The sequence below is a fragment of the Ischnura elegans genome, chromosome 3 (assembly GCF_921293095.1).
Source record: "Ischnura elegans chromosome 3, ioIscEleg1.1, whole genome shotgun sequence".
NCBI classification, from domain to species: domain Eukaryota; kingdom Metazoa; phylum Arthropoda; class Insecta; order Odonata; family Coenagrionidae; genus Ischnura; species Ischnura elegans.
Window position 1 is genome coordinate 4,971,215 of NC_060248.1, and position 25,161 is coordinate 4,996,375.

At 40.2% G+C, this 25,161-nt stretch overlaps 1 protein-coding gene across 1 annotated transcript in view; it reads right to left on the minus strand.

The window, feature by feature from the left end:
- Positions 1 to 602: 602 nt before the first annotated feature.
- Positions 603 to 25,161, minus strand: part of LOC124155352 (tubulointerstitial nephritis antigen-like) — a 146,003-nt gene continuing 121,444 nt past the window's right edge. The window contains exons 2-8 of the mRNA XM_046529094.1: positions 24,942 to 25,112; positions 22,238 to 22,301; positions 18,823 to 19,048; positions 16,595 to 16,884; positions 12,641 to 12,801; positions 7,164 to 7,324; positions 603 to 2,575 (exon numbers count right to left, since the gene is read on the minus strand). Of these exons, the coding sequence (XP_046385050.1) occupies positions 2,402 to 2,575; positions 7,164 to 7,324; positions 12,641 to 12,801; positions 16,595 to 16,884; positions 18,823 to 19,048; positions 22,238 to 22,301; positions 24,942 to 25,112 (1,247 nt within the window). The 3' untranslated portion in view covers positions 603 to 2,401. The remainder of the gene's footprint in view (positions 2,576 to 7,163; positions 7,325 to 12,640; positions 12,802 to 16,594; positions 16,885 to 18,822; positions 19,049 to 22,237; positions 22,302 to 24,941; positions 25,113 to 25,161) is intronic.

The following is a 25,161-nucleotide window of genomic DNA, read 5'->3' on the forward strand; positions in this document are numbered from 1 at the left end:
ATTGCAATGAATTCATGCACAGCTCTTATTGCCTGATCATGTCCTTTTGTCTCATCCCATTTCCAATTGGTAAATCATATAGATGTCATTGGCATCTATCGTCATTATGGCTCATTTCAAATATCTTTGCGACTGAGGGGCAGGCCAAAGTGTTTTGGGGTGTGAGTATGGAGGGCACGTCACGCCCTGAAAACAAACCAAAATGCAATTCGCTGTGTCTTGACTCTGGGAATTTCAGTCCCTTTCAGACCTCCATTATGGTGTACGCTTTGTGAGTAAGTTAGCTGTGTTGCCAAATGTCCGTAGTCTTCGCTCGCTTTTTTGTGCCGTGTTGATCCTTCCCAATTTCTTTTCCTTACCTTTAACCTGCTTTTACCTAATTCCTTTCTCTGTCACCTCACCGATACTTCTCCTCATCCCTCATTCTTTTATTATCCCTTCTATCATTTCTTCCTCATTTTGATAGGATAATTTGCCCAGGAATTCTTGACTTTCCATAGAAATTTGATAAATTTCTCTGCATTCTTTTGGTGGGCCAAGGATGGATCAGAGCAAAGTAGCGATGAAGACAAAGAAGACCCTCAATTAGCCACTTCTCTACATAGTGTATAAAATTAATTTATTCAAATACAGAATTTTTATATGGGAAAGGAAATCTAAATTTGCAAACTCTATTTTGATGGTGTGTACCTATGAAGGAGTGCCCAAAAATTCATTCAACGAACATATGGCGGAGGTAAATGAAAGATGTCAATGAAACAAGTGTGATACTGGGATGAAAATTTTGTGTTGAAAATGCATCTAGCCTTGAATGACCAAGGATGCGCTATGATTAGAATAAGAAATGCATTGTATGTGACTGGTGAAGCACTTCAGTCATTTTGTAGAAGAGGATTGGGGACGGTTAACCACATAGATTGCTATTGAAGGATTTTATGATGTAAAGGAAGTATTTATGTCAGCATAAACATGAAAACATTGAGAATACGAAATAAATTATTCAATGGCAGCATTTTTTTACATTAGTATAAAACCATTTGTCAATCACAGTAAGAGTATATCATTAATTTCTTCAATTATTAAGTAGAAACTATGGCAGTTCAGCACTCATTTTTTTTTAATTCATAGGAATCATATTGAATGATACTTTAAGTGTTAATAATCAATTAATGGCACTTTTCATCATCTCATTAACATTATAGTGAGCGTTTGATACTTGTAGTTTTCATCGATGACAGTTCTGTGGATGTCCACAATATCCCATGTTCTGATTACTGTTTACACCCAATACCTTGTTGTCTGCCATTAAACTTTACTTTTTTGATTGGTCATCATTCTTATCAATGCAAAATGCATTCTATCATTAGAATTGAAACACCTTGGGCAGTATTGAGTGAATGGCACAATCATTTACAAACATTGTGATTAAAGTTTTTTTTAAGTTAAACAAACACTTGCTATAATTTTAAAATCCATTCAAATTCTTGACTTTCTTCTCTTTTTTTTTCATCCAGGTATCCAGGGAGCATTCAAGTATTACGTAAGCATCAGCCATTCTAGACTCTCCTTTCCCCCTTCTAAGCAAAAATGAAAGAACACTTGCCAAAACTCTCTTCCTTTCTTGCATATAATTTTTGATTTTCTTCACGTAAGGTAAACTAAATTTTTTATGCTGTTTTTGATGTGTTTCTTTAATGATGCCACATGAGTGCCACAAGAGAGTAAGCCACTAAAATTCTTAAATATTATTCATCGATAAATTCTCATTTGCATACACATGCAATGGTATGTGAAATCTGGGAGTTCTGTTTTCTGCACAACATGCCCATCTTGACCAGTCCCAGTCCCTGCCTTCAACAAAGAAGAGTGAGGCCTTCCCGTCTCTCCATGTAAGCAATGCGGTCTCCCTCACTCCCTCCCTCCTATCCGCCAGCAAAAGTGTACGCGAATTTACCACTCCACTACTGCGAGAGGTGCTTACGTAATACTTGACCATCCCCTCATCAGATATGCTCAAAAAATCTACAACAATTATTCAACCATATGTTACAGTAATTCCCCTAAAATACTGTTATCATAAATTTATAAAAGTTAATTTATCTAATTAAGGCACGCACATTTCATGTGCTTCGTTTTCTGGGCTTGGCTTGTAGCTATGTGTCGTTTTTCTCCCATTATCAGATGTCCCTCTGCCACAGCCGATGCAGGGCAGCAGCCAGACACAAACACTCTCGATGCCTCTCCGCCCAATGGCAGTGTGGGAACAGGAGCAGCGCACTGCGTCGAGATATGTCCTTTGTGTGCGTCGTTTGCATCGGATGACCCCTGGCCCCTCACGGGTGGGAGGAGGGGAGGGGAGGAAGGTCAACAACCACTGCCAACAGACAAAATGGATGCTCCACTAGCGCCCTCTCCTCGAGGACGGCCTCGGGCGGTACGGGCCCGAAAGTGAGCTCAGCTCTGGTTGTATCCAAGCGCCCAGCATGTACTTCTCAATGTCGCACTCGTTGACGCCTCTCTTGATGCGGAAGTAGCCACCTTCACCCCACCATGTGCCCCAAGAGTTGACAGCCAACTGCAAAAAAGGAAATACATAAGTGCCATGCTTTATCGTTTTGTGACTGTGCCTTGAAAACTTGCGCAAATGACAGCGTAGATATCTCAGGTACGCCATTTATACCTAGTAAATTATTTGTTGCATTTTAGTCTTTCTTGTGATTCAGCGACATGGCTCTTTTTTAATGATATTATAACATTTTTGTATAATTTAAAAATACATTAAAGGTTGTAATTAGGATTTGACATATATTTTGTGTGAAACAGCAGGGATCTTTCATATTTCGCTACTGTCAGTGGTGCAGCAAGAGGGGGGTTTTGGGGGATAAAATCCCCCCAGAGCTCAAAGAAATTTTAAGTTTAATCCATCTTTCTTAGTTGGATTGATATTACTAATAGAATAGTGTAAGGATTAATAAAATATCCCCCAGAAAACCGTAAAACTCACCATTTATCAGAAAATTCTGCAATTTATTAATCTCGCACATACCGCTTATCCTGGTGGGTATACCATACCCCCACACACCCCGGTATTAGTTGCACCTAAACCCCCCCCACCCCATCCTTAATTCCTAGCTGCGCCTCTGGCTACTGTAACTGTAGATTGACTAACACCAACAATAAAAATTAAAGTTTTGAAAACAATTTAGATGTAAAAATATTTCATTCATCACCTAAATAGCAGCTGAGTGTTTGCGCTCAAATATAAAAAAAATGTAAGGGACAAAATGAAAATAAAATATTATACATTATTAATAGAATTTGGGGTAACTGAGTTACCCCGTATAGTTGCAAAAGGTTTAAGGTGGCTTCACATCAACATCTCTCAAATGCAATATGAAATGTAAACTTTAAAGGCTATAAAAATTCTCTCCCCCCAACGCTCGTTCCCGAAAATGTAATAAATGAGTGAGAGTGTGGGGATGGGAGTGCGAGACAGAAGCCCCTCTGCCTCCTCCCTCGACTGCAATTGCCTCACAAAGACACCACTCGGGATCCCCATGGTAAGGGCTGATGGGAGCCCACTAAAGCCTCGTGGGTTGATAACCTGTCGGGGTTGTTCACAGGGCTGTGATGATGGGAGGATACCTGATAATGTGGACAAGCACTCAGTAAAACAGTCACTTGCACAATTCCACACTCAGACATGCGGATGGCTTCTTATATCCAGGAGAGAGTAGCACCAGAGGAACGTAACCAAGATATAGATGAAACGGGAAATGAGGATGAGTGATGAACGTACCTATTTTGGCAGCATAGTGGCCCTCTGCTGCAATCTGAAGGATAAACACCTACAATGCTGGGTTGTACTCACTCACTCAGTGGTGGATACAGAAAAAACTCAAGGGGGGAGCGAGACTCACAGGAATTGCCATGACCACATAGTAGATTGGCTAACAATGTGGCAGACAGAAATGTATAAATTACTATGATGCAGACATGTGTGCATGCAGCATAAAAAAGTAGAACTGCTTAGTAACTTGACTCAGAGTCAACCGACAAAAGAAATGAACGAATAGCATGGGAAAGAAATGACTCATTGGCAATGCGCGTGGCCCCACAACGGGGGGGGATTACCCCCCTCCCCCTCCCCCCCAAACTCTCCATATGTATCTGCCACTGTACTCACAAACTTACAATCTTTCTCACTCACTCAGTAGGTAAACATTTTATGGCAAATATATAGGTTGTTAACATTTCTATGTCAATATCAGTGAGGAGTATTTTTGCATAACCCTTATTTAAACTTAAAAATGCATCAAAGGTGTAGAATTGTGGATACAGCATTTTGGTATTTTGGAATTAACAATGAAGCATGTAAGTACCAACTAGTGCAAGAGAAAATCTTAAAATGGTCTATCTGTACCGCCTCAGAAATATCTTGAAGCAAATCCATTCATCTTGTTCAATTAACTTGGAAATATGTACCATAAAAACTATTCATCCCTATCACGGTCTTATTAAAATCATTAAATCTTATTAAAATCTTTCACCAAAGGTGTGTCCATGACTTCTTTGCGTGGGTTCAGAAGGTATTTACGAGGAACCCCTCTGTGCTTTGTCTCTTGTATGAATGACTAATGAATGATTATGGAAAAAATGAATGTAAAAGACATTAATACATACAATTTAACCTTTTCCCTACCGTACACGTATATATACGAGTGGACGTTTCCTGACCCGGGAGACCACGGGCGTGTATGTACGTGTGAGATTTTCCCGGTCACGAAAACGAAACCTGTATATATACGTTTTCTAGCTCTCCCCCTTTCAGGACGGTCGTGGGTTTAGGTCGCCTTTGTCTCGGGACCCAACGCTTCGGGGTTTAGGATTAACCCTCCGAATCCGGGAGCAGGTACCCGGACCCTTCGTCTTTTATAACCCCTCTCAGCGGTAAGGGACAGCGGTCATACAATTGTTTATAGAGTCAATTTTCGAAATAAATATTTGTTCATTTCTCAAGAAATATAAACTAAGAATTGAATTGTTTGTCTTTTGAGCTGCGTTTACAATTTTTAAACGAAATTCTACGATAAATATTAACTTATATCTCGATTTCAGTGTAATTATCATAATACGACTGATAATTATTACCCGAAATTTTTTAAATATTTTTTTGCGTAATTTGTTGAATTTTATTCTAATGTTCCTGTGAAATACCTCCTGCATCTTTGGCTGGCCAAACTGTGCCTTAATCACTCATCTTCCTTTTCTTGGGAGCATTTTCCTCCGCATCGGACGAGGAATCATCAGACGTAGCCGCGGAGAAGTGCAGCTCCCGCGATATCCTGGATGTCGAGGGTAGCGATATAGATGTCAACTCACCGGCAACCTCCGTTCCCAGATCATCGTTCTCGCAATCGAAGCACAGGTCTCCATCCTCACTATCACTGCGGGTCAAAATCTCCAATATCTGTTCATCCGTTATCAATCTCTTTGCCATGATTCCAGCCGCAGCAAACAGATATTAAAAACACACTGGCGGTACACTGCCAATTTCTCACGACGAATACAGTAAAGTTATCACTTGCAGAATGAGAACCACAAACGTCTGAACCCAAGAACGACTGAGACAGAAGTGAAGGGAAACTTTATAATCAAAAAGAATTGTGGGTATGTGAACGAGAATGAACTTTACCCATTCTGAGAAATACGTTTCTATACTGATGGGTGGAATTCCAGAGAAGGTCTTCATGAGTTATTTCAGCCCGTGGTGGAGCGTATTTTCCAAACAAAATGAGGGATTTCAAAAATTCCGAGAAAAAACATAATTATACTGATGGATGCAATTCCAAAGAAGCTTCACAGGTGTTCTGAATGCCTGAGTGGAGCGTACTTTCCAAAGGATACCAAGGTTGCCCTGTGACAGACAAAGAGCTTTTCTTGCAAGGATTTTTTTTTACCTCGAGTAATGCATTTCGGAGAAATAGCTAATGAGATTTTTGGAAGGAGTTGAATTCGATAAGAAAAATTTTAGGAGCATATATTTGGCATTGAAAGGATTGATGCATTAAATCCGTTAAAATTGACCGTAGAACTTTGCTTAAAATTTGACAATGCTCTGATAAAAATGAGGAATTCAATTCAAAGTCTGCAATTTACGTGCAAGCAACAATTATCCATTTGAAAAATCCATATAAGCAATCCATAAGTTGACCGCGAACCAATGCCGCAGGTATGGTCGTAAACCCGGAAAGGAGGGAGCACATCAACCCTCGCTGCCCGAGATAATGTGGAGTCGCCGCTGCGAGGGGGCGAAAAAGGTTGGAGCTCGGAGGGTGTAATAATCCGCTAGACCCTTCTTAACGAATGCCCTCAAAAATGCTCCGTACCACGAGAAAGAAGAGTTTCTTGGGGCTCGGTACAGCAGTCATGCTAAGACGAAAACTCAGCGGTCTCGAAAGGGTTAAATGTCATGGCTTTTACCTTTTTCTTATTTGGGTTTCAAGGATTACAGTTTAAAGTTTAATTAGATAGTTTGGGCTTACAAGGATACTTTTGCAACCACTGGAGATTGTGCCAGTGTGCTAGGGCATCCATTATGGACTTGCATTTGCTTTGGGCAAAAACTTCATACATTTGTAGTAGAATATTGTTTGCATCACATATCCTGACAGATATGCTGTATACTATTATTATTATTGAATGCTATCTACTATTTGGAGTTTGTTTTCAAGGCTCTGTCAGTCGTAATCAATGTACACGAAGCATATGGGACCTAATACAGGAAATTAGACACATGTCCAAAAAAATGGTCTGGGTTAGTGGATTGCCTAGAGCTGACTTTCTACCCAGTGTCCAGCCGGAGGTGGAGAGATTTTTGGGACACTGTGCAATTTCTGCTTGAGTACTTTGTAGAGGTATTACTCAGGTGCAGAGTACTCAGATGTCTATCAGATAGGACCTTGGTGTCTTTTGCTAAGAGCAGGCTTACGCTGATGTGCTGGGTTTCTCAGCATCATTCTTTTCGTGTCCTTCCCTCAAGGTGCAAACAGCCTCAGTATATGTATCAGGCGCCACCTCCACATACCATATGGACCACTTGCTGACGTTAGACTCGCTTATGACCTACATTTGACAATTGCTCATGGTCTCAATCTCATTACCCAGTATGGAATGGGAGCCCTCCTGGGGTCGCTGCGGTCTTCTCCCCAACCAATTATCCGGACAGAGTGGTAACCATGGCTCTCTCTGCTGTCAGAACCGGCTGGACGGCTGTACACTCCACCACGATAATGGAAGAAGTCCTGGTACACTCGCATGGTAGCTGTGAGTGGGGAGAGAATTTTTTGGGAATCAAAACAAGAATCATAATGCATAAATCAGTACATATCATAAAGAGCCAGTGAAAATGAAAATCACAGCAAAAAATATTTTACAAAAAAATTAGATCTGTACTAAGTGTTCCAAAAAGATTTTGTAACCCAACCAGATTCCATGATGCAGTGCTATTATCAAGGGTCTAAAAAGAGTGAGTATTGAGGTATTGTTACATGGGAACCTCACCTCAGAATGGAAGAGGGAGTTAAAGTCGGTCGTCGCGTTTTGTTGGAGGTTCAAATACAAGATAAAAATCACTGTTGAATGCCAATGCTTAGAACAGTCAAAATAAAAAGAAATGAAAAAGCAGTTGAGGATATGAGGTTTTGAAGGAGAAGGAGGGGGGAACCAACTGCTTATCTTAACTTGGATGAAGCAGCGGCTGTTATTATTGTTCTTGGCAGGTGCACCCAGCATCCTTATGTTATAGTGTACACTTAAAGCAAGATGTCTGCAGTCTGACTCATCCATTCACTCTTCAAGGCACAGTGATCCTCACCAAAAATAACAAAACTACGTACCACGCATGAATTTCTCAGGCCATGTTCCTTGTGCGATGCGTCAGCACACCAACGAAGGAGTTTTATGCGAAATTATTTCGGGGATTTTTATTATATTACATGTTATTATTTACTGTATGCATTAAAAGGCAAAGTACTGCGGTAATAATATCATGGAAGTTTCAGCATAAATCCTCAATAAGACTTAAAGGATTCATTTAGATAGCATTAAAGTTAGTAACTCATTGAGTTCACTTGTATTCCATTATTAATTTTTTTACAAAATAAATCAAAGAGATACAATTTTGAAAGTTTCTGAAAATATTCTTGATTTAATGCATAGACAAAGTATGAAATGATGCTGGGCAAAAAAATACTTGAGGCTGTTTTTATCCAATTAATGTAAAAAATAATTACAAATAAAATAAACGAAATGATAGGTATTTCCCTGTAAACGTACATCATTAATTTTTTAAACTTCTTTCAAACTAGATATCCTATATAAATTCAAGTTTATCGTTGAATTTATTTTTCTTTTTTACTTTCCCCAATGAATTTCAGTGTGCAGGTACCATCTGCCAGTAGATTGTTTGGCAGGATATGTCATGGCAATTTCAGATCACTTTTTCTTCTGAAGTAGCTTTTGGGGGTGTTTATTTAAATTGGGCGATGGAGGGATGTGGGGATGAGAAGAATCCGAGCAAGAGACTGCCATTTTGAGCGGGACAATGCCTTATTATAGTTATAACTATATATTGAGCTTTCTTCATTGCATTTCCTCTTCTGCTTTGCAGTCGCCACAAAACGTTAGACAGCTTCACAAATGAGTGGAGTGACCAGTAATGATTACATTTCATTCACTTTTTACTTATAATCGCAACATTTAAAAAATGTTACTACCTACTACTTGTTATCTTATATGTACTACTTGCTCCCAAAATAAAAATATTACTTTTAGAGGACCAACCATACTTGGGCACATGGTTCAAACTGTCCAAACATACACTTCAGGATATTTTATAATCATAGTTCCCTCATCTCTGCATTTTTTTCAGGTTATCCCATTTTAACTTGTTGTCTTCAGAAGAAACTTGATTTCTCTCAGTGATTGCTCTTAGCATTCTATTCAGTAAAAGCCATGAGAAAATAGGATTATTTTTGACAGGGGAGGGTGGCTTCTTTGAGGCTGCACGCAGAATTTTGTGTGATTTACCAGATTGTTAGTTCTGAATATTCATTAGCTACATCTCTACCGTTAATTTTAATTCATGTATTGATTTGGTATACCTAAAGGGACCAGATATCCATGAATAGCAATTATAAGTGCAGTTAATTTCAACAATATTTGAACCCATAGTTGCAACAAAATGTGCTAACTATGTCTTCAGGGTAATAATAATAATAATAATAATAATAATTTATTTTGTCTAGAGACCTTACAGCAAAAGATATAAGACACGTCATAAAAGGAAAAAAATGCATATATATATATATATAATAGATTATAAATAATTGTATGTTCACAGGATATTAATGCTTAATAGGAGGAATGAAATACAGTGGAACCTCGTTAAAGCGAGTACGGGCTATAGCGACACTCCCGCTATAACGAGAGATAGCCGATGCACCGTCAATTGACCCTATAATAAGCGTGTTAAAAAATTCGTTTTTACGACACCCTTTTGGTGCTGCCTCTCGCCATAGCGAGTGTTTCACCGCCGGAAGACTTTCATCAAGACTTCTTAACCTCTGTAATTTCTAGCGATCTGTTAGATATGAAGTTAATGGAGTTCTTAGTCTCAAATTTATGTGGTAAACTGTCGTTCGATAAATAAGTAGTTAATTTTGGTGAAAATATTGTGGCATTAGCATTCGCGAATGCTTCATCTTCTTTTGTTCCTCGGACGGCAGAAAGCAGTCGGCAGCATACCCGCACGTCCGTGAGTTGCGTGAATAGAAAGCATTTGATGGCAGTCACCATGGCCAAAAAAACACCAAACACGTCTAAGTGAGAAAATAAAAATAAAGGAGTAATATGAGAGTGTCGAAATTAATTTATCTTCCTATTCGCTCTGCAAAATTATAAAAAACACAGAAGCGCCCAAGGAATGCAGACGATGAATAGTTATAAGGAGCTTTGTTCGGGTGGTTTTGCCCATTCCAATCTGCGGGAACTTCTGAGAAAGGGGCTACGCCCAAGCCTAAAGCGGAACATTTCAGGGATAGATTGCGAATCGAGAATTTTAAGAGTGCAGAAGGTTGATTATACTAATGCGAAGCACCAAAGCGTTATCTCCCCTCATAATTGCTGGTCATGCCTGCGGTGTAAACCCGAAGTCGTGGAAGAAAGGACTCCGATCGTAAGTATCTTTAGAAGTATTCCCCGCGTCATATAACATAGACGAAACGGAACTTTTTTACATACAACTCCTCGACAAAAACCTTGCAGTATGAGGTATTTCTTGCAATGATGCCTCTAAAGGTAGGTAGTGCGCCTTAGCGATGATTTAGGATGTACGAAGCAATGATACTCAGCGTGAATTGCCCGGATGGACGTGTTTATTCTCAGTTGCGGATTTACAAGGGTGAACTATTCGCGTCAGTGGTCGGAGTCGTACTGGCGCTCTCTTTTGTCACGTGGGTAGCCGAGCATCCCCTGGTGGCCGCTGGAAGAACTCGCAGAACAATTAACTCTCGTTTGCAGTGCCGTAGTAAACTCGGTGTATTACTTCAAATACGTCGCGAGCGTAACACTCAAAAAGAAACTTTTTTTCAGCAACGGCAATTTTAATCACATCATTTTCCAAGCTTAGCAAACTTTTTACCGTAGATTATGTAGGTATTACATTATTTGATAGAAAAAGTCTACCAAGGCGGGAACGTTATAAAACCTTCCACCGTTTTCGCATGTAGAAACAAATGTAATGCGTTATTTCACTTCACTGCCGCATAACGTACAGAAACAATAAACGTACACCAATGGAAACATTTGAGGCATTAAATAACCGCGATACTGTTTTATCAATTAATTTTTGAATTTTCAGTGGAAAATACCAAAATAATAGAATGATCACGTAGGTAAATGAACTAATTAAGTGCATAGAAAAAATGGCTTCGTCGGTTGTGCATTGGCATAATGATTGACGAAACAATGCTTTCCATGATTTTTATTCAGTGCGGCGCTTATAAATTGTTTGAGTAGTTAGTCATTGTTTGAGTAAGGAAATTTAGTGATGAAAAAAAACAAAGCCTATCGTCTGGATTTATGCTTACGTTTATCGGATAGATGTTTATCTGTCGCCGCACCACTCCTGTTCCTGTATATCTGTTCGCAACAGGTATATTGGCTATTATTTGCTCCACCTCCGGTAAAGCGACAATTCGCTATAGCGAGTGTTTATTAGTACACCGTGGGGTGTCGTTATATCGAGGTTGCACTGTAGGTATTCGTTAACAGAATAATAATTCTTCTCGTGAAGAAAAGATTTTAACTTCCTTTTGAATGACTCCATCGACTGAATTGATTTCAAATGCGCAGGAAGTTTATTATAAATTCTGAGGCCCAGCTCGCGTGGGCCCAGCTTTGATCTGTTAGTCCTAATGGAATGATAATGAAGGTTATTACAATTCCTAGTTTCATATTTGTGAACATCACAATTGAGCATAAACAAATCAAGATTATAACGTACAAAAATTAAAATTGATAATAAATATACACACGGGAGTGGAAGAATGTTAAGTGCTTTAAAAATAGGCTTGGAGGGAGCATCAAAAGGTTTTTTTGCAATGATTCTAATTGCACGTTTTTGTAATGTGAACACCTTGGAGGCATGAGGGGATGAGCCCCAAAAAATTATATTGTATGACATTCGAGAATAAAAGATGGAAAAGGGTATGCATAATATTGCCATGTATATAGTTTTGATCACAATTAGGCAAACACAAATCATTCAACTGAACTCTGAGATTTTGCTGATAGCAAAAATTTGTTGGCTCCAACTATGCCTTATCCATTAATGTGTAAGAACTATGGTTATAGAGCAGTAAACTTGGAGAAAAGAACACAAACATGTACCTCAGTGGAGGTTCCTTTAGGAAAGGTAGGTACTTGAAAATGCTTAGGCTGTGAATTATTGGTAAAATGAATAATTTGCCTCATTTAAAATATGTAATCTTTAAGTTGTAATGAATGGAACATGACTCATCCAATAGTGGTGCACGCACCTAGTGTGACATTCAAAAAAAATTTCTGAAGGGAAATTGTAAACATACTTATGTAGATTTAACTACATGTGTAGTTAATTACTACATATTACTTTAACTATATTTACTCTTTATAATTGTAATTAGAAAATTTAACTGATTACTATTTATAGAAAGTAACTGCAACTGAGCATAATAACAAGTTTTTGGTGCTTAAACCGTCTCTGTGAATGAGTACATTTGAACCAACCATGACATTGACCACTGTTGCTTATTTTGCGCAAATCTTAAAAGGCCCCATGACAGCTTAAACAAGGATTTCATTGTGGAGGTCAATACTTCATTTGTATTTTCTCACTCATTTCCAAATCTTTGTTAATATGATTAACCAGTTAACTGATTCTTTCAGAGACAGCTTATGACCTTTGAAGCGCTCCACTGAATCTCACCAAACAACATTGTTCACAGCTCAGCACCATAAGGAGGGACGATACCATTATTCCGTGGTTCAGGCTTGCCAACTGACACACCACAAAAAAGCAACATGTGCGTCTCCTTACCTTGGATGGGTCCATACCAACGGATGTTGTCCTGTATGCGGAGCATGTCTCCAAGACGATAGGCTGGGCCTGAGCGCTCCCTCTTGCAGGTTGGCCGTGGACGCGGGCGACACGTTGCCTCTGTTGGTGCTCGGTTCACAATACATTCCCTCTCAGGTGCTCTGTCGGAATGAAAACACATTACGTGTGTGTGTGTGACCCTTATATTGGACCTTGGCTGCTGGGAATGTAGTACATACATAGATAATGTACATATGTATACGCGAGTGAATGTGCAAGGGAAAACACTGTTGGGAAGAAAAGCACTTGTGCATGCAACCCCCTCCCTTACCTCGGCTCCATCTCTGACTCCCTCCCAGCCCAATCTCATATCGCTATGGCCCCAAAAACTCCTTCTTGAGGGGAACACGCTCCCCCCCAACCTCATCTAATCATATTCCATTGCCATGAGCCATGAACCCTACTTCCAACTGTATTCTGTGCATTTTGGTCATCTTAATTGAAGTGGACAAATGTTAACAGATCTCATTTCAAGGACATTTAACCTTTTCCCTACTATACACGTATATATAGGTGTGGACGTTTCCTTACCCGGGAGACGACGGCCGTATATTTACGTGTGAGATTTTGCTAGCCAGGAGAACGAAAGCCGAATATATACGTTTTCTAGCTCTCCCCCTTTTCAGAAGGTCGAGGGTTTACGACGTCTTTGTTTCGGGACCCAACCCTGCGGGGTTTAGGATTTACCCTTGGAATCCGGGAGCAGGTACCCGGACCCCTCGTACTTTATAACCCCTCTTAGCAGTAAGGGACAGCGGTCATTCAATTGTTAACCAGTCACGTTTCGAAATAAATATTTGTTCATTTCTCAAGAAAAATAAACTAAGAATTGAATTATTTGTTTTTTGATCAGCGTTTCCAATTTTTAAACGAAATTCTACGATAAATATTAACTTGTATCTCGAGTTATGTATAAACATCAACATGGAAATTGTTGCTGTATTAAATGCGTTAATAATGGACTTAGAACTTGGTTTAAAATTTGACAATGCTCAGATAAAAATGAGGAATTCAATTCCAAGTCTGCAATTTACGTGCAAGCAACAATTATCCATGTGCTCAATACACATAAGCACTACATAAGTTGACAGCGAACCAATGCCGCAGGTATGGTCGTAAACCCAGAAAGGAGGGGGCACAACTACTCTCGGAGTCCGAGATAATGCGAATTCCCTGCGTGGAGGGGTCAAAAAAGGTTCAGCGAGACCCTTCTTAACGAATGCCCTCCAAAAATGCTCCGTACCACGAGAAAGAAGAGTCTCTTGGGGCTCAGTACAGCAGTCATGCTAAGACGAAAACTGTGCCGTCTTGAAAGGGTTAAGGACAAGTTTCTGGTGTCACATTGTGGAAGGATTAGAAAATCATGGTGAATCTGCAGACACTAGTATTACTCTACATACCTATCTCAACTTATTGGCAACTCTGCAACCAATTTGACCAATAAAATATGTAGCACTAAGCAGTGGTGGAGCAAAGGGGGGATTGGGGGATAAACCCCCCCCCTCAGAGCTCAGAGAAATTTTTAAGTTTAATCTATTTTACATAATTGGATTAATGTTACTTATAAAATAGTGTAAGGATTAATAAAATATCCCCCTGAGAGCCGTAAAACACACCATTTCGAACCATTTATCTTAAAATTTTCCTGAGAAGGGCCCCCACACCTTCCACTTACCCTAGCTGGTATTCCATTGCCTCCAGACCTCTCAGTATTAGTCGTGTGTAAAACCCCCCCTACCCTTAAATTCCTAGCTGTGCCCCTAGCACTGAGTGGCTGCATCCTAGTTTAGTTTTATAGTAAACAGTAAAACTGCAAAATAAATATCTTAAGTGTTGAGTATTACGTGATATTAATTTTTCATTCACTATGGGTTTAATTAGTGTTTGCTTTCCTATCAAACAAATATTTATGATAAAAATTAATAGAAAACTTGTTAAATAAGTTTTTGCCTGAACAGATAGTCGTTTCCAGCTTAATTATATGGAATCTTAACCAGTGGCGCCTGCACTCCATGGGGCCTGATGGCCCCCTCAAAAATTCGTTATGGGTGTGAGGAAAAAATGTGTCAGGCTTGTCGATTTTCCCCGGAGTGTCCAGATATCGAGATTCGAGTTATCAGGGTTCTAATGTTGGTCATATAACTCTTCTAAAATGCTTAAAAAAAACTTAAAACTCACTACTTATAAAATTTCCCGGGGCAAGATCCCCAGTTTGAGCCCCCCCAATATTTTTTGAAAGTCAGCGTCCCTGATCTTAACATACAGCACACTCCCGATCATCCTAATGGACTAATTAATGATTGGGGGAGAGACGGCACGAATAATCAGAAAACACGGATAACCCAAACCTTTGACTTAAATGTCTTGTAATGTTCACAATTGACGTAAAACAAATATTATATTATTATTTATGCAGTTATTCTGTTATTTTAGAGTGCTCTCCGGGATCATTGAGAGCTTTCTTTTCCAGTTTGCGATGTTTTTTAGGGGCAATAACATGGTTGTACTCATATCATTATTGCTCCATGTATGGCCTGGTTTCAAAAACCACACATCCGTGGCTGTGGGATCACGGATACAGAAAAGTCATTTGCACGATTGCTTCAAAACCACTGCTCAACGTCGGAAACTACAGTCAGGCACTATGCCACGTAGTCGCCTCTCACACAAGTTGCTCGCACGTAAAGTATTTATGCATGCCAGACTGAAACTCATCGATCGGAGAACGCACCAACGGTTTTGGTCAGAGTCCTCAGGATGGCAGTTCTCCACACTGCTCCCTCATAGGGTCATAACTATGTAGTGCACATATTATCAACAATTCAGAGGACTCTGGTTTTGGACGGCAGCGCGCGGCAGGAGGCCAGAAGGCACCGCGTGAACCAGGACACAGAGTGATCGTTCAGTTCTCACCTCGAGTGTGGAGGTCTCGCAGGAAATTTGCGTGAGTGGTGTTGCGAGACGTTGTCAGGGGCACATCATTAAATTTCGTCGGGGATAAGGTTGGGGGGTGGAGGGGGAAAGTTTTGAAAAGCGAGGTACTAAGCTAAGCTAAGAGGGTTTTGAGGTAATTTTAACACTTTTCACAATCGAACAAACTTCAATTTTCAAATAAATCTTCTGTACATTCATGGTACATATTTCAATATGTTTTATTTTTTCAGTTATGATGAAGCGAAGTAATTGTGTTTTCATAGAGCGGGGAGGGGGTCCAGACCCCTCGTTACGCCACCGGACATCGGACCTTACTATTTCAGAGATTATTATATGTATTTGCATTGGAGGGTACTAGAGAGGTTGAGAGAACCCTGGTCGCTTCTGTGATACTAAGCAAATATTTCTACCAAGAAAAAACTGAGTAAGGTAATGCTGCACTCCACATAATCTGGGCACCAGTTAGCATTGTGAAAGCAGGGAGGTTTTTCAGCCAGTACAATCTAGTTATGACTGACAGGTGGGACTAGTTGAAGGAAGAAAGTGGTGAAACTTGTTCAGTGTTGTTGTACAACTAGTGCAAATGATTTTCAGGTTACTAATATCATTTTTTAATTATTTACTTCATATCTTATTCCTTAAGTAATTATTGTTCTACCCCATAATTATTCAAACAATCCCGTATTTTTTCAAATGATTGCTTTTCATCTCACTTTGTCATCAGCTGCTGACGATACATAACGAAAATAAAGGAAAAAATAGATGCTACAAAATGCCATAAACTGCAATTGAAAGTGCTATTTTGACGTATCTCTATTGATCAGCCACTTCTGTGCAAAAATTCTCATGTCAAGCAGACGTGGCAGTTATAGGGAATACCTACATGCAAGTGGGTCACACATCCCATGGCACTCCCTCCTATAGCAACACAACTCCATGGACAGACACTAATGAGCATACCCGTAGTCAGAGAGCAGTTTCCAGACGCGATGCAAGTGCCCTGCCGCGCACTTGTCTCTTGAAGAGAAGGCTGGCTGGCACTCCAACAGGTGCTCGTACATGAGGGCCCCGACTGAGCGGTCTGCGATGGAGGCACGGTCCGAGATGACTGTGCCAGCGGATAGGGCCCAAGAGGATGCACACCACCCCTGGTCCAGCGGAGGCGAGATTACGTTCCACGTACGACGGGCATCAAATGTCTCCGGGACGCTCTCATTCACGTAGAACTGCACTTTCTGCATTCCTTGCACCTGCATCATCACGTGAAAGCAAACAACTCAGTGATCAAATACGAAACGGAAGGATAGACATCGGTAGACAGAGTGCATGCTGGGAATAGAAAGGCCTCTGTTTATAAGTCAATCATTTGCAATAATTTGAAGCCTATTGTGGGGAAAACATGTATTGCTAATGCAGTACATTCCAGTTCATGGGTCCAATGGTTATTTGCGGCAGCCGCTCAACCTTTTGTCGGGCACAATGGATCTGACAGGCACAGCAGGAGTGTTTTTTTTTTCATTTCTCCGTGCCACTAGACAACATAGACCCTCGGTGCTTATAGTAGCTGTTTCTTTTGACACGCTCTTTGCAGCCTTTTGCTTTGCACATTTATGCCAACAAATCAGTAGCGGATTACATATTTAGCATGGCTTTGCCTCTTTGCCTCCCGCACCAATTTTAATAACCAATTGAAAAGATGATCCTTTTGACACCGAACTTTTGTACATATTGTGTATGTTGAAAATGGTTGTTATTTATGAAATTATTTTTATACATGTTTATTAATTATATTTACATAATTTATTTTGTTTATAAACCCAATATAAAGGCCTCAGTGCTGTTTTTTGGTGTTATATAAATAAAAAATGGTATAACAAAATAATGGCGCAAAAAAGCAAAATAAAATCATTATTAGATAAATAAGATAGCAAAATAAGAAACACATCTTTTGGAGTTCACATGCTTAAATACATTACATATATGTTTGCTTTGCAGCTAAAAGAGAGGATCGGTCCAGAGCTGTAAGACGTTGTTTAAAGGTGTCTAAATGCATAGCAAATAAGATTTCATTTAAGTGTTCGTTTACACTAATTATGGTGCTTTAGACATTAAAAGTGTACCGCTGAGCCATGCTAAGAGTTAATACATAATGTTTTCTCACATCAGTGCCTGTGATGCACATTGCGCCTGAACTCAGCGATTCCAATATTGTGCCTGACGAAAGGTTAAGAAGATCTTGAAGAACAGAACACAATAGAATTATATCCTAGAGTTTTTTCCGCTTAACTGGGATAGCATACTGCTTTATTGGGCCAGTCTACACTCGCAACGAAATTAAATCTTTTTCGTAAGATGACCATGTCTCTACGTTCCTTTCTCTTTTTTCCATCCCCATCTCAGTAGTTGACGCATGCACTGAAGTCACTTTTCTCTTCATATTATATTATTCATATTTTCGAACCATATTATACAGGCAACAAGGTGAAGCTGAAGATGAGGATGGATATGAAATCGCACCTGAGCTTAGCTGATTGACATCTCAGGATGCAAGGAGGTTCCTTTAGGGGCTGCGAGGGTTCTTCGTTATGCAAGAGGGCAACGAACGTCACCCAATGTCATCAGTGGATGTCTGTGCCGACATTGTATGTGCGATGAGGATGACAAAAATGCAGCAGAGGACATGAGACAAAGTCCTCAGACAAGGAGATACCATTTGAAGAGTTAGTACTCACATGTTTTTAAGTAAATGAAATATTCAGGAATCACATATACTTAACTAATTGACTGTGAATTATTCTTTAATATGACTTAGTCTCAATGGTATAAAATGCGCGTATCTGTGAAGGTGAATAAACTGGGTCACATTTATTTTCGAAGGAACTGGAAAGAAATTAATGATTATAACAAAAACTCTTGAACTGCACTGGATGTATGTATTGCCCAATCAATCAGGATTCCATCAAAGAGAGCCTTTGCTCAGAGAGTTTTGCTGCAGTTCAGATTTCTTCTTCTTTTCTTGATTTAGGTAAACTAAATCAGCATCTGAGATTTTTCAACAAAATTTCATTGCGCAGCATCGCAAAAACAACAAAAAGGCCGAACATGGTTACTTTTTTAATTTTTTTGTTTATGGCTCGGAATCTATCAACTTTTAAGGAATACTAATAATGTGAGTAGGCGGTTCTTACTGATAGGTCTGGTTCAAGTGTGCCAAGTCTGAGTTTGATGCCGTCGGCGAGGGATCGTCCCCAGAACTCCGAGTAATCTCCTCCCCCACCTCCCATGGGCACTTCCACCGCCGTCCAGCCGAGGGCCGGCTCGCGACGAAGGGCGCTCGACAGAGCCGGGTCGAGAAGACACTTGTTCCGTGTGCAAGAGGCGCTGGGTGCTGCCCCTTGCGAAGGAACGCACTCGCTGAACATGGAAAGACAAAGACATCAGATGGAGAGAGAGAGAGAGAATTGATTTCAATTAATCAATTTACTATCGTTTGGCCATTTGGCTCACGAGATAATTTACAAGCGCACAACAAATCAGAAAAAAACTAAAATGGGCTGATGTAGAAATGGGCTGAAATTAAGGGCCGTCTATTCCAGACACTGACTCAAACTATAGTCCTCCTCATTAGCTCAGACCTCAAACTCAAGCTGAGTGAGAGTTTGTATTTCAGAGACTAACTTCAACTCAATCTACTTGATCGAAAGTAACTGTGGTTACATTCACCATTAAATTTCACAAAACAATAACTTCTCAAAACTATTGTCACCCATGGCCCCCTGCTCTTCAAAAACCAGCACTACTAGAGTAAAATATCACAAGTGAAAGTAGATATTTTTACGAGCGATTTCGAATACATACATATGATGCTAAGGCAGTAGAAATTCCGGAACTTGGCCACTCAATTTGAGTTTGGACTCAACTTTTCAACTGTGGAGTTCAGTTTAAGTGATCTTTGGGACTCCAGTGGGGTGTTGTGGTACCAACATGGCAATGAAGTGGAGTTTGAGTCAAGATCAAGAAGACTTGAGTAGGTAGCGTCCTGGCCCTGTAATTGCACTGCTGATAGGTGGAGCGGGTCCTTGTGTGTTCAAATCTTTATTGTTTTAACAGCTCCTCCTGGCCAGCCTCTACTTTATTCATTATCAAACCCTTTACAACCGAGTATCACCAGCAAACACATATTTCTATTTATGACAGTTCTACAAATTGTCTGTTTTTTTAATTAATTATTATGAATGAAGTGTTGATGAAATTTCTTAGTAATGGAGAGTAAAATAGAGAATAATAAATTTTATTAAATGAAGAAACTGTCAGTGGCCGTACAGCAATGAACTAAACAAAAAAATCAGCATACGGTGCAATCAGAAGCTATAAATACTTCTCAATCTCAATACATACATCTTATCTGTTCCTTCTTATCTTTCTTAATGAAGTGAATTAATATTATGAGATTTTCATATTCTTTAGTTACAAACCAAAGAGATAATTAAAAGATAACTTGTCAATAGCCACTAATTTCATAGGCGTAACTATCTGCAGCATGGAAGTATATCCACAGTATTGCTTCAATTTAACTTTGGGCGGATGAGGTTTCTTCATTTCATGGCGAACTTGGTGTGAACATCCACTATTACAAGCTTTCTTTACTCAGCGAACCAACACTCGAGGGAATTCTTTTGCAACATTTATTTGCCATGAAAAATACCACATATAGACATTTGCTAGTCTAACTTTATGCATTTAAATATGTATCGGCAACTTGAACAACCCTTATGTATGATCTTAGATTTTCCCGGCGTATCAGTTGCAGAAAGGTTTCTCGGGTTTTCCACCGGTTGATGTCGTCCATGTCTCCCGACGTTTCGATCTGCGACTTGCTGATCATCCTCAGGGGATCTTCCGAATGCCGTTCTTCAAAAATTTTCAGTATATATACACTCCATCCGAGTTCAGGTGTAACCTGATTGGTTCACGCTTGTTGAGGTTTTCCCGCCATTTTTGTCGTATATAATAGACTTCATTATTGGTCTCCAAGCATTGCTGATTTGGAAACCAGTGTCCCTGTTGAAGTTGTTGCGGTTGACGCGGATCTGAATGGCTTCCTTGACAAGGCGGTCCCAGTAGCCATGTGCTCGGCATAGCAGTTTCGTCTCCTTCCATTGTATGGCATGATCTTCATTGATGCTATGCTCCGCCACTGCAGACTTTTCCGGTTGGCAACCGGAAAAGTCTGCAGTGGCGGAGCATAGCATCAATGAAGATCATGCCATACAATGGAAGGAGACGAAACTGCTATGCCGAGCACATGGCTACTGGGACCGCCTTGTCAAGGAAGCCATTCAGATCCGCGTCAACCGCAACAACTTCAACAGGGACACTGGTTTCCAAATCAGCAATGCTTGGAGACCAATAATGAAGTCTATTATATACGACAAAAATGGCGGGAAAACCTCAACAAGCGTGAACCAATCAGGTTACACCTGAACTCGGATGGAGTGTATATATACTGAAAATTTTTGAAGAACGGCATTCGGAAGATCCCCTGAGGATGATCAGCAAGTCGCAGATCGAAACGTCGGGAGACATGGACGACATCAACCGGTGGAAAACCCGAGAAACCTGAACAACCCTTGTTTGTTTCAATGAAAGCATTATCTTAATGAAAAAATATTTCTCCAATACCAAACTTAGTTTTCTTTTGCCTGTGGATGTTTCCTTTGAATATACACTGAGCACTGATCAATCCATGGAAAAGCGACGCTCAATAGACACGTTTGGGACATGTGCACTTTCCATAAACTTATTGTCTCAGGAGGATAGGATCAGCAGTCTGATATTTCTTTGGTGGATGGCAGTCATGGTAATTTATATTGTTTTGGGTTATTTCAGTTTGGGGCATGTTGAATTGGGTAAATATCCCAAAAATATGGTCATCTCCGCTGAAAAAAGTTAAATGTATGACTACATAAAGAGAATGCCTCCGCCATAAAATGAAAATTGATTGAATGGAAGTCATTCAGAAAGCAATGCCATTTAAATACATATCTGAGGATTGAGCTGTCAAACTGTGACTATATTGAGAAGTAATTAGAAGAGAAATAGGAGTGAAAATGAGGCCAACAGAATTTCTGGCTGCCTGAGTGCTACAGTCTGGCAAAATAAACTAGTATGTAGTTAGGGAAGACAAATAGCAGAATATACTTCTAGGTCATGGAGGTCGACATACCATTCCCAACATATGCAGGGGAACCAAGAGGAGAAGCTCTCACGACCAGAAGGCGACTCGGAACCATGGGAATATGTTAAATTCATCGGAGACCCAAACGTAATTGGAGAGAGAAAGGTGACAAGAAGAGAAATCTGAAGAGGGCAATAATGCGGTTACTAGTGGAGCGCATGGTGGGAAGGAGGGATGGAGAAATGAATACGCATGGAGGGAGGGAGGGAGAGGTGGGGTGGACAGGTATTGCATTCACAGGGGTCGATGTGCAATACTGATGTAACAGCCAGTAGTGTGTGGAGAGGAGAGAGCGTACATTTGGAGGAAGAGTGGAGGAAGAAGGAGAGGAAATAAACAATGGTGACATGCAATGATGTACGCACCACGTGTTGCAGTTGTCTTGAATGATCTGGCCGACGTTGAACTCACGACCATTGTGGATACACCCTGGAAGAAACAAAAAAGAGTCAGGAGGAAAACACAATCAGCCACTCATTGTGATATGTAATTAGTAATGAGCAATTGTTTGCAAAAGAAAAAGTGCTCATAGTCATTTCATTGTACCAGAGACAAGGTGTTACTCTGGCAAACTAAAACTTTGATGTTGACGGCACGCTTAGTTACTGTTGGTATTGATCAATTGTTTACAATTTTGATATTACTTGTACCTACTGTTGAATAGAAAAAGATTTTTCATTTCCAAAAAGAAAAAAAAAATATGTGAGAAAGGAATGCTTCCTGCATAGTTGTTTTTGTCAGTCATGACATAGATACACAGATTAAGTGCACCTAAATATATTCATATTTATTAGTAGGAGAAACAATAATTAAATAAGATAACCTCACTGTAGAAAATAACAATGACATTTAATAATTAGCATGAAAAATGTCAAAAGGAATATTTGAGAAAAACTTTTCAATTGAATTTGAATGGAGTGGACCAATTAGCCAACAAGAAAATCCTCCTGTTGTACGCATGATTTCAGTACACGTCCGCTCCAATTGAGTGTGTTTGGGTCGAAACTGCACGTGTGGTCTTTGGTGGTGAACACCATCATGGAATATTTAGACTTTTAAATACATACATAATAACAATTTTCATACCCATTCCCACCGACGGTGAGCCGGAAAGTGACTTTTCTTACTTTGTCCGCCTATTGTTGGCGGCGGGGATAATTCCTCGCCTACCATACCGAAGGTCGCGGGTTCGAGTCCCGCCGGAATAGGTTTCCCCTTCCAGGACATGGGTGTGTGAGATCGTCTGCTGTTGATTGCTTAAACTGCCGATGTAAAAGCCTAATTGTGTTTTTTTCAGGGGCAGTTAAAATAAATAAATGAAATAAATTATACAACCTCAAAAGTCCGAATTATTTGTACAAAATCGGTTTGTATTGGCCACTGCCGCCTGAGTCAGAAAGTTTATAAGTTTTATAAAATTCGGACTGAATTTGAAGACAAAAACCTTTGAGGAATAAATCACTGCGATAGAGCGCAACTGGGCAATTGTCAGTTACTATGGTTTTTGAGAATGATTAACAAATGTTGAGTGTAGACCACCACTCTAAATGTCTGGATGCGAGCGGAATCACTTCAAATTTTGCCCTTTTGGAAGCCGACTTTGCGGAAAATTTACTACTTTTTCAAATGTTATCCTTTTTTTGGTGTCTCAATCATCCTTTCAGGGGTAAATAATTCCCATAATGAAGCCTAAGAAATGGTAAATTTTGAAATTATTTGAAAGCGAAATATGTGCCCAAAATTCCACGTTATGAAAAATGCTTCAAGGATTGAAATTCTACTCACAATGTGTCCAAAAAGTGAGTAATCGCAGCTTACATGGCTACATTGTGCAGTCCCTATTTCCTTACGTATATTCAATCTCATCGCCCGGAAGCAATGAGAGTTGCAGCGATGGAAGATAAACGAGTCGAAAACAGAGATACTTTTTGATATTAGAGTGGAAATTTGCAATGGAATTTTGTTTATATCGTCATGGTCGTCGTCAAAATTTGGCCTTGTACCGTTGAACTCAGTCCAATGTTTACACGATGTGTTCGGCAGATAGCTGACAATTGCATAAGAGTGTGAAAGATGGCATCTAAGTAGGCGTTAATGGAGCTTTTCATTCTTTAATTTATAAATGCACGTTCCAGTATTATTATATTTTAAACGACTGAGAAGATAATTGAAATCGAACAATGAAATTCAAAATTTCGCTAACTTTTTCCGTTATTTGGCCGCAATGGACTGGCCTGGAAAAATAAGTCTCCTGCAATCTTATGGGACACGAAACACATTAATGCTGATAAAGGTTGCATGCTCACAGGATACACATTCCCAGTTGTCATACGTGTTGTATACCAACCGTTGCAAAATACTGTCTCCCGAGTTGAAGACCGCTTACGGCGTTTTGCTTATTGGAAGACCGCTTATTGCGATCCATATTGCGTTTTGCGGCCGTCGCTGGTGACTCTTCCATCTAGGGGTATCATTAAGTAAAATTTTCAGCGTATGGGGCACATAACTATGATGTTGATTAATGGAAAGAGAGGGAGGGGTATGAGGATTTTTCGTTCTATTCATCAGATTTCAAAGGAGAGTCCCAACCCTTTGCTGATTTTAAGGCCGCATTGAAGTTTCCTTTGAATTCTCTCAACTCCAACACCCTCACCTCCGTGAACGCTAATAAATACGAAGAGATTAATTCCCTCTGAAAAAGCGGCCAACGTCGTGCAATGCATGGAATAAGAACGCAGGACACTGGACTATAAAAAATGGGAGCAGTTGAAGCACCTCCCAACATCCCATGCATGCATTTGAGTTTGGAAAATGAGCGCAAATTGATTGAAAGGAAAGTGCGCGAGGTGAAAAATATTTCTTATGAGAGCCTAGTCATTCATCTTCCGATTTGCGAATCGTATGAGCCGAGAAAAAATGTCAAAGTGGCGCGATCTCCCGTGTATGTTATTAATGTGGAGCGCAATTCTCCCCGTCAAGATGGCGAGATGCGTGATCTCTTGGCTTCCCTTGGGGAGGAGTGACGCGTAGGACACCCGGAAAGCTCAGTTCAGAAGAGGGTGGACTCACTGGCGATGGGCTCGGGCGGTGGCGTGACTGGCGGCCGGGGCGTGTCCGTGCACACGTCCCAGTAGTCGGGGCAGCAGTCGTGCGTCACGCCTCGGTCGCAGAACTGGTCGCAGTAGCAGAGCGTGCCCAGGATCGGCACGGAGCAGTCGTCAAGGCGACCATTGCAGCACACTGCAAACAAGGGAAAGGAGCGTAATTAGTACGATTCAACAATTAGATT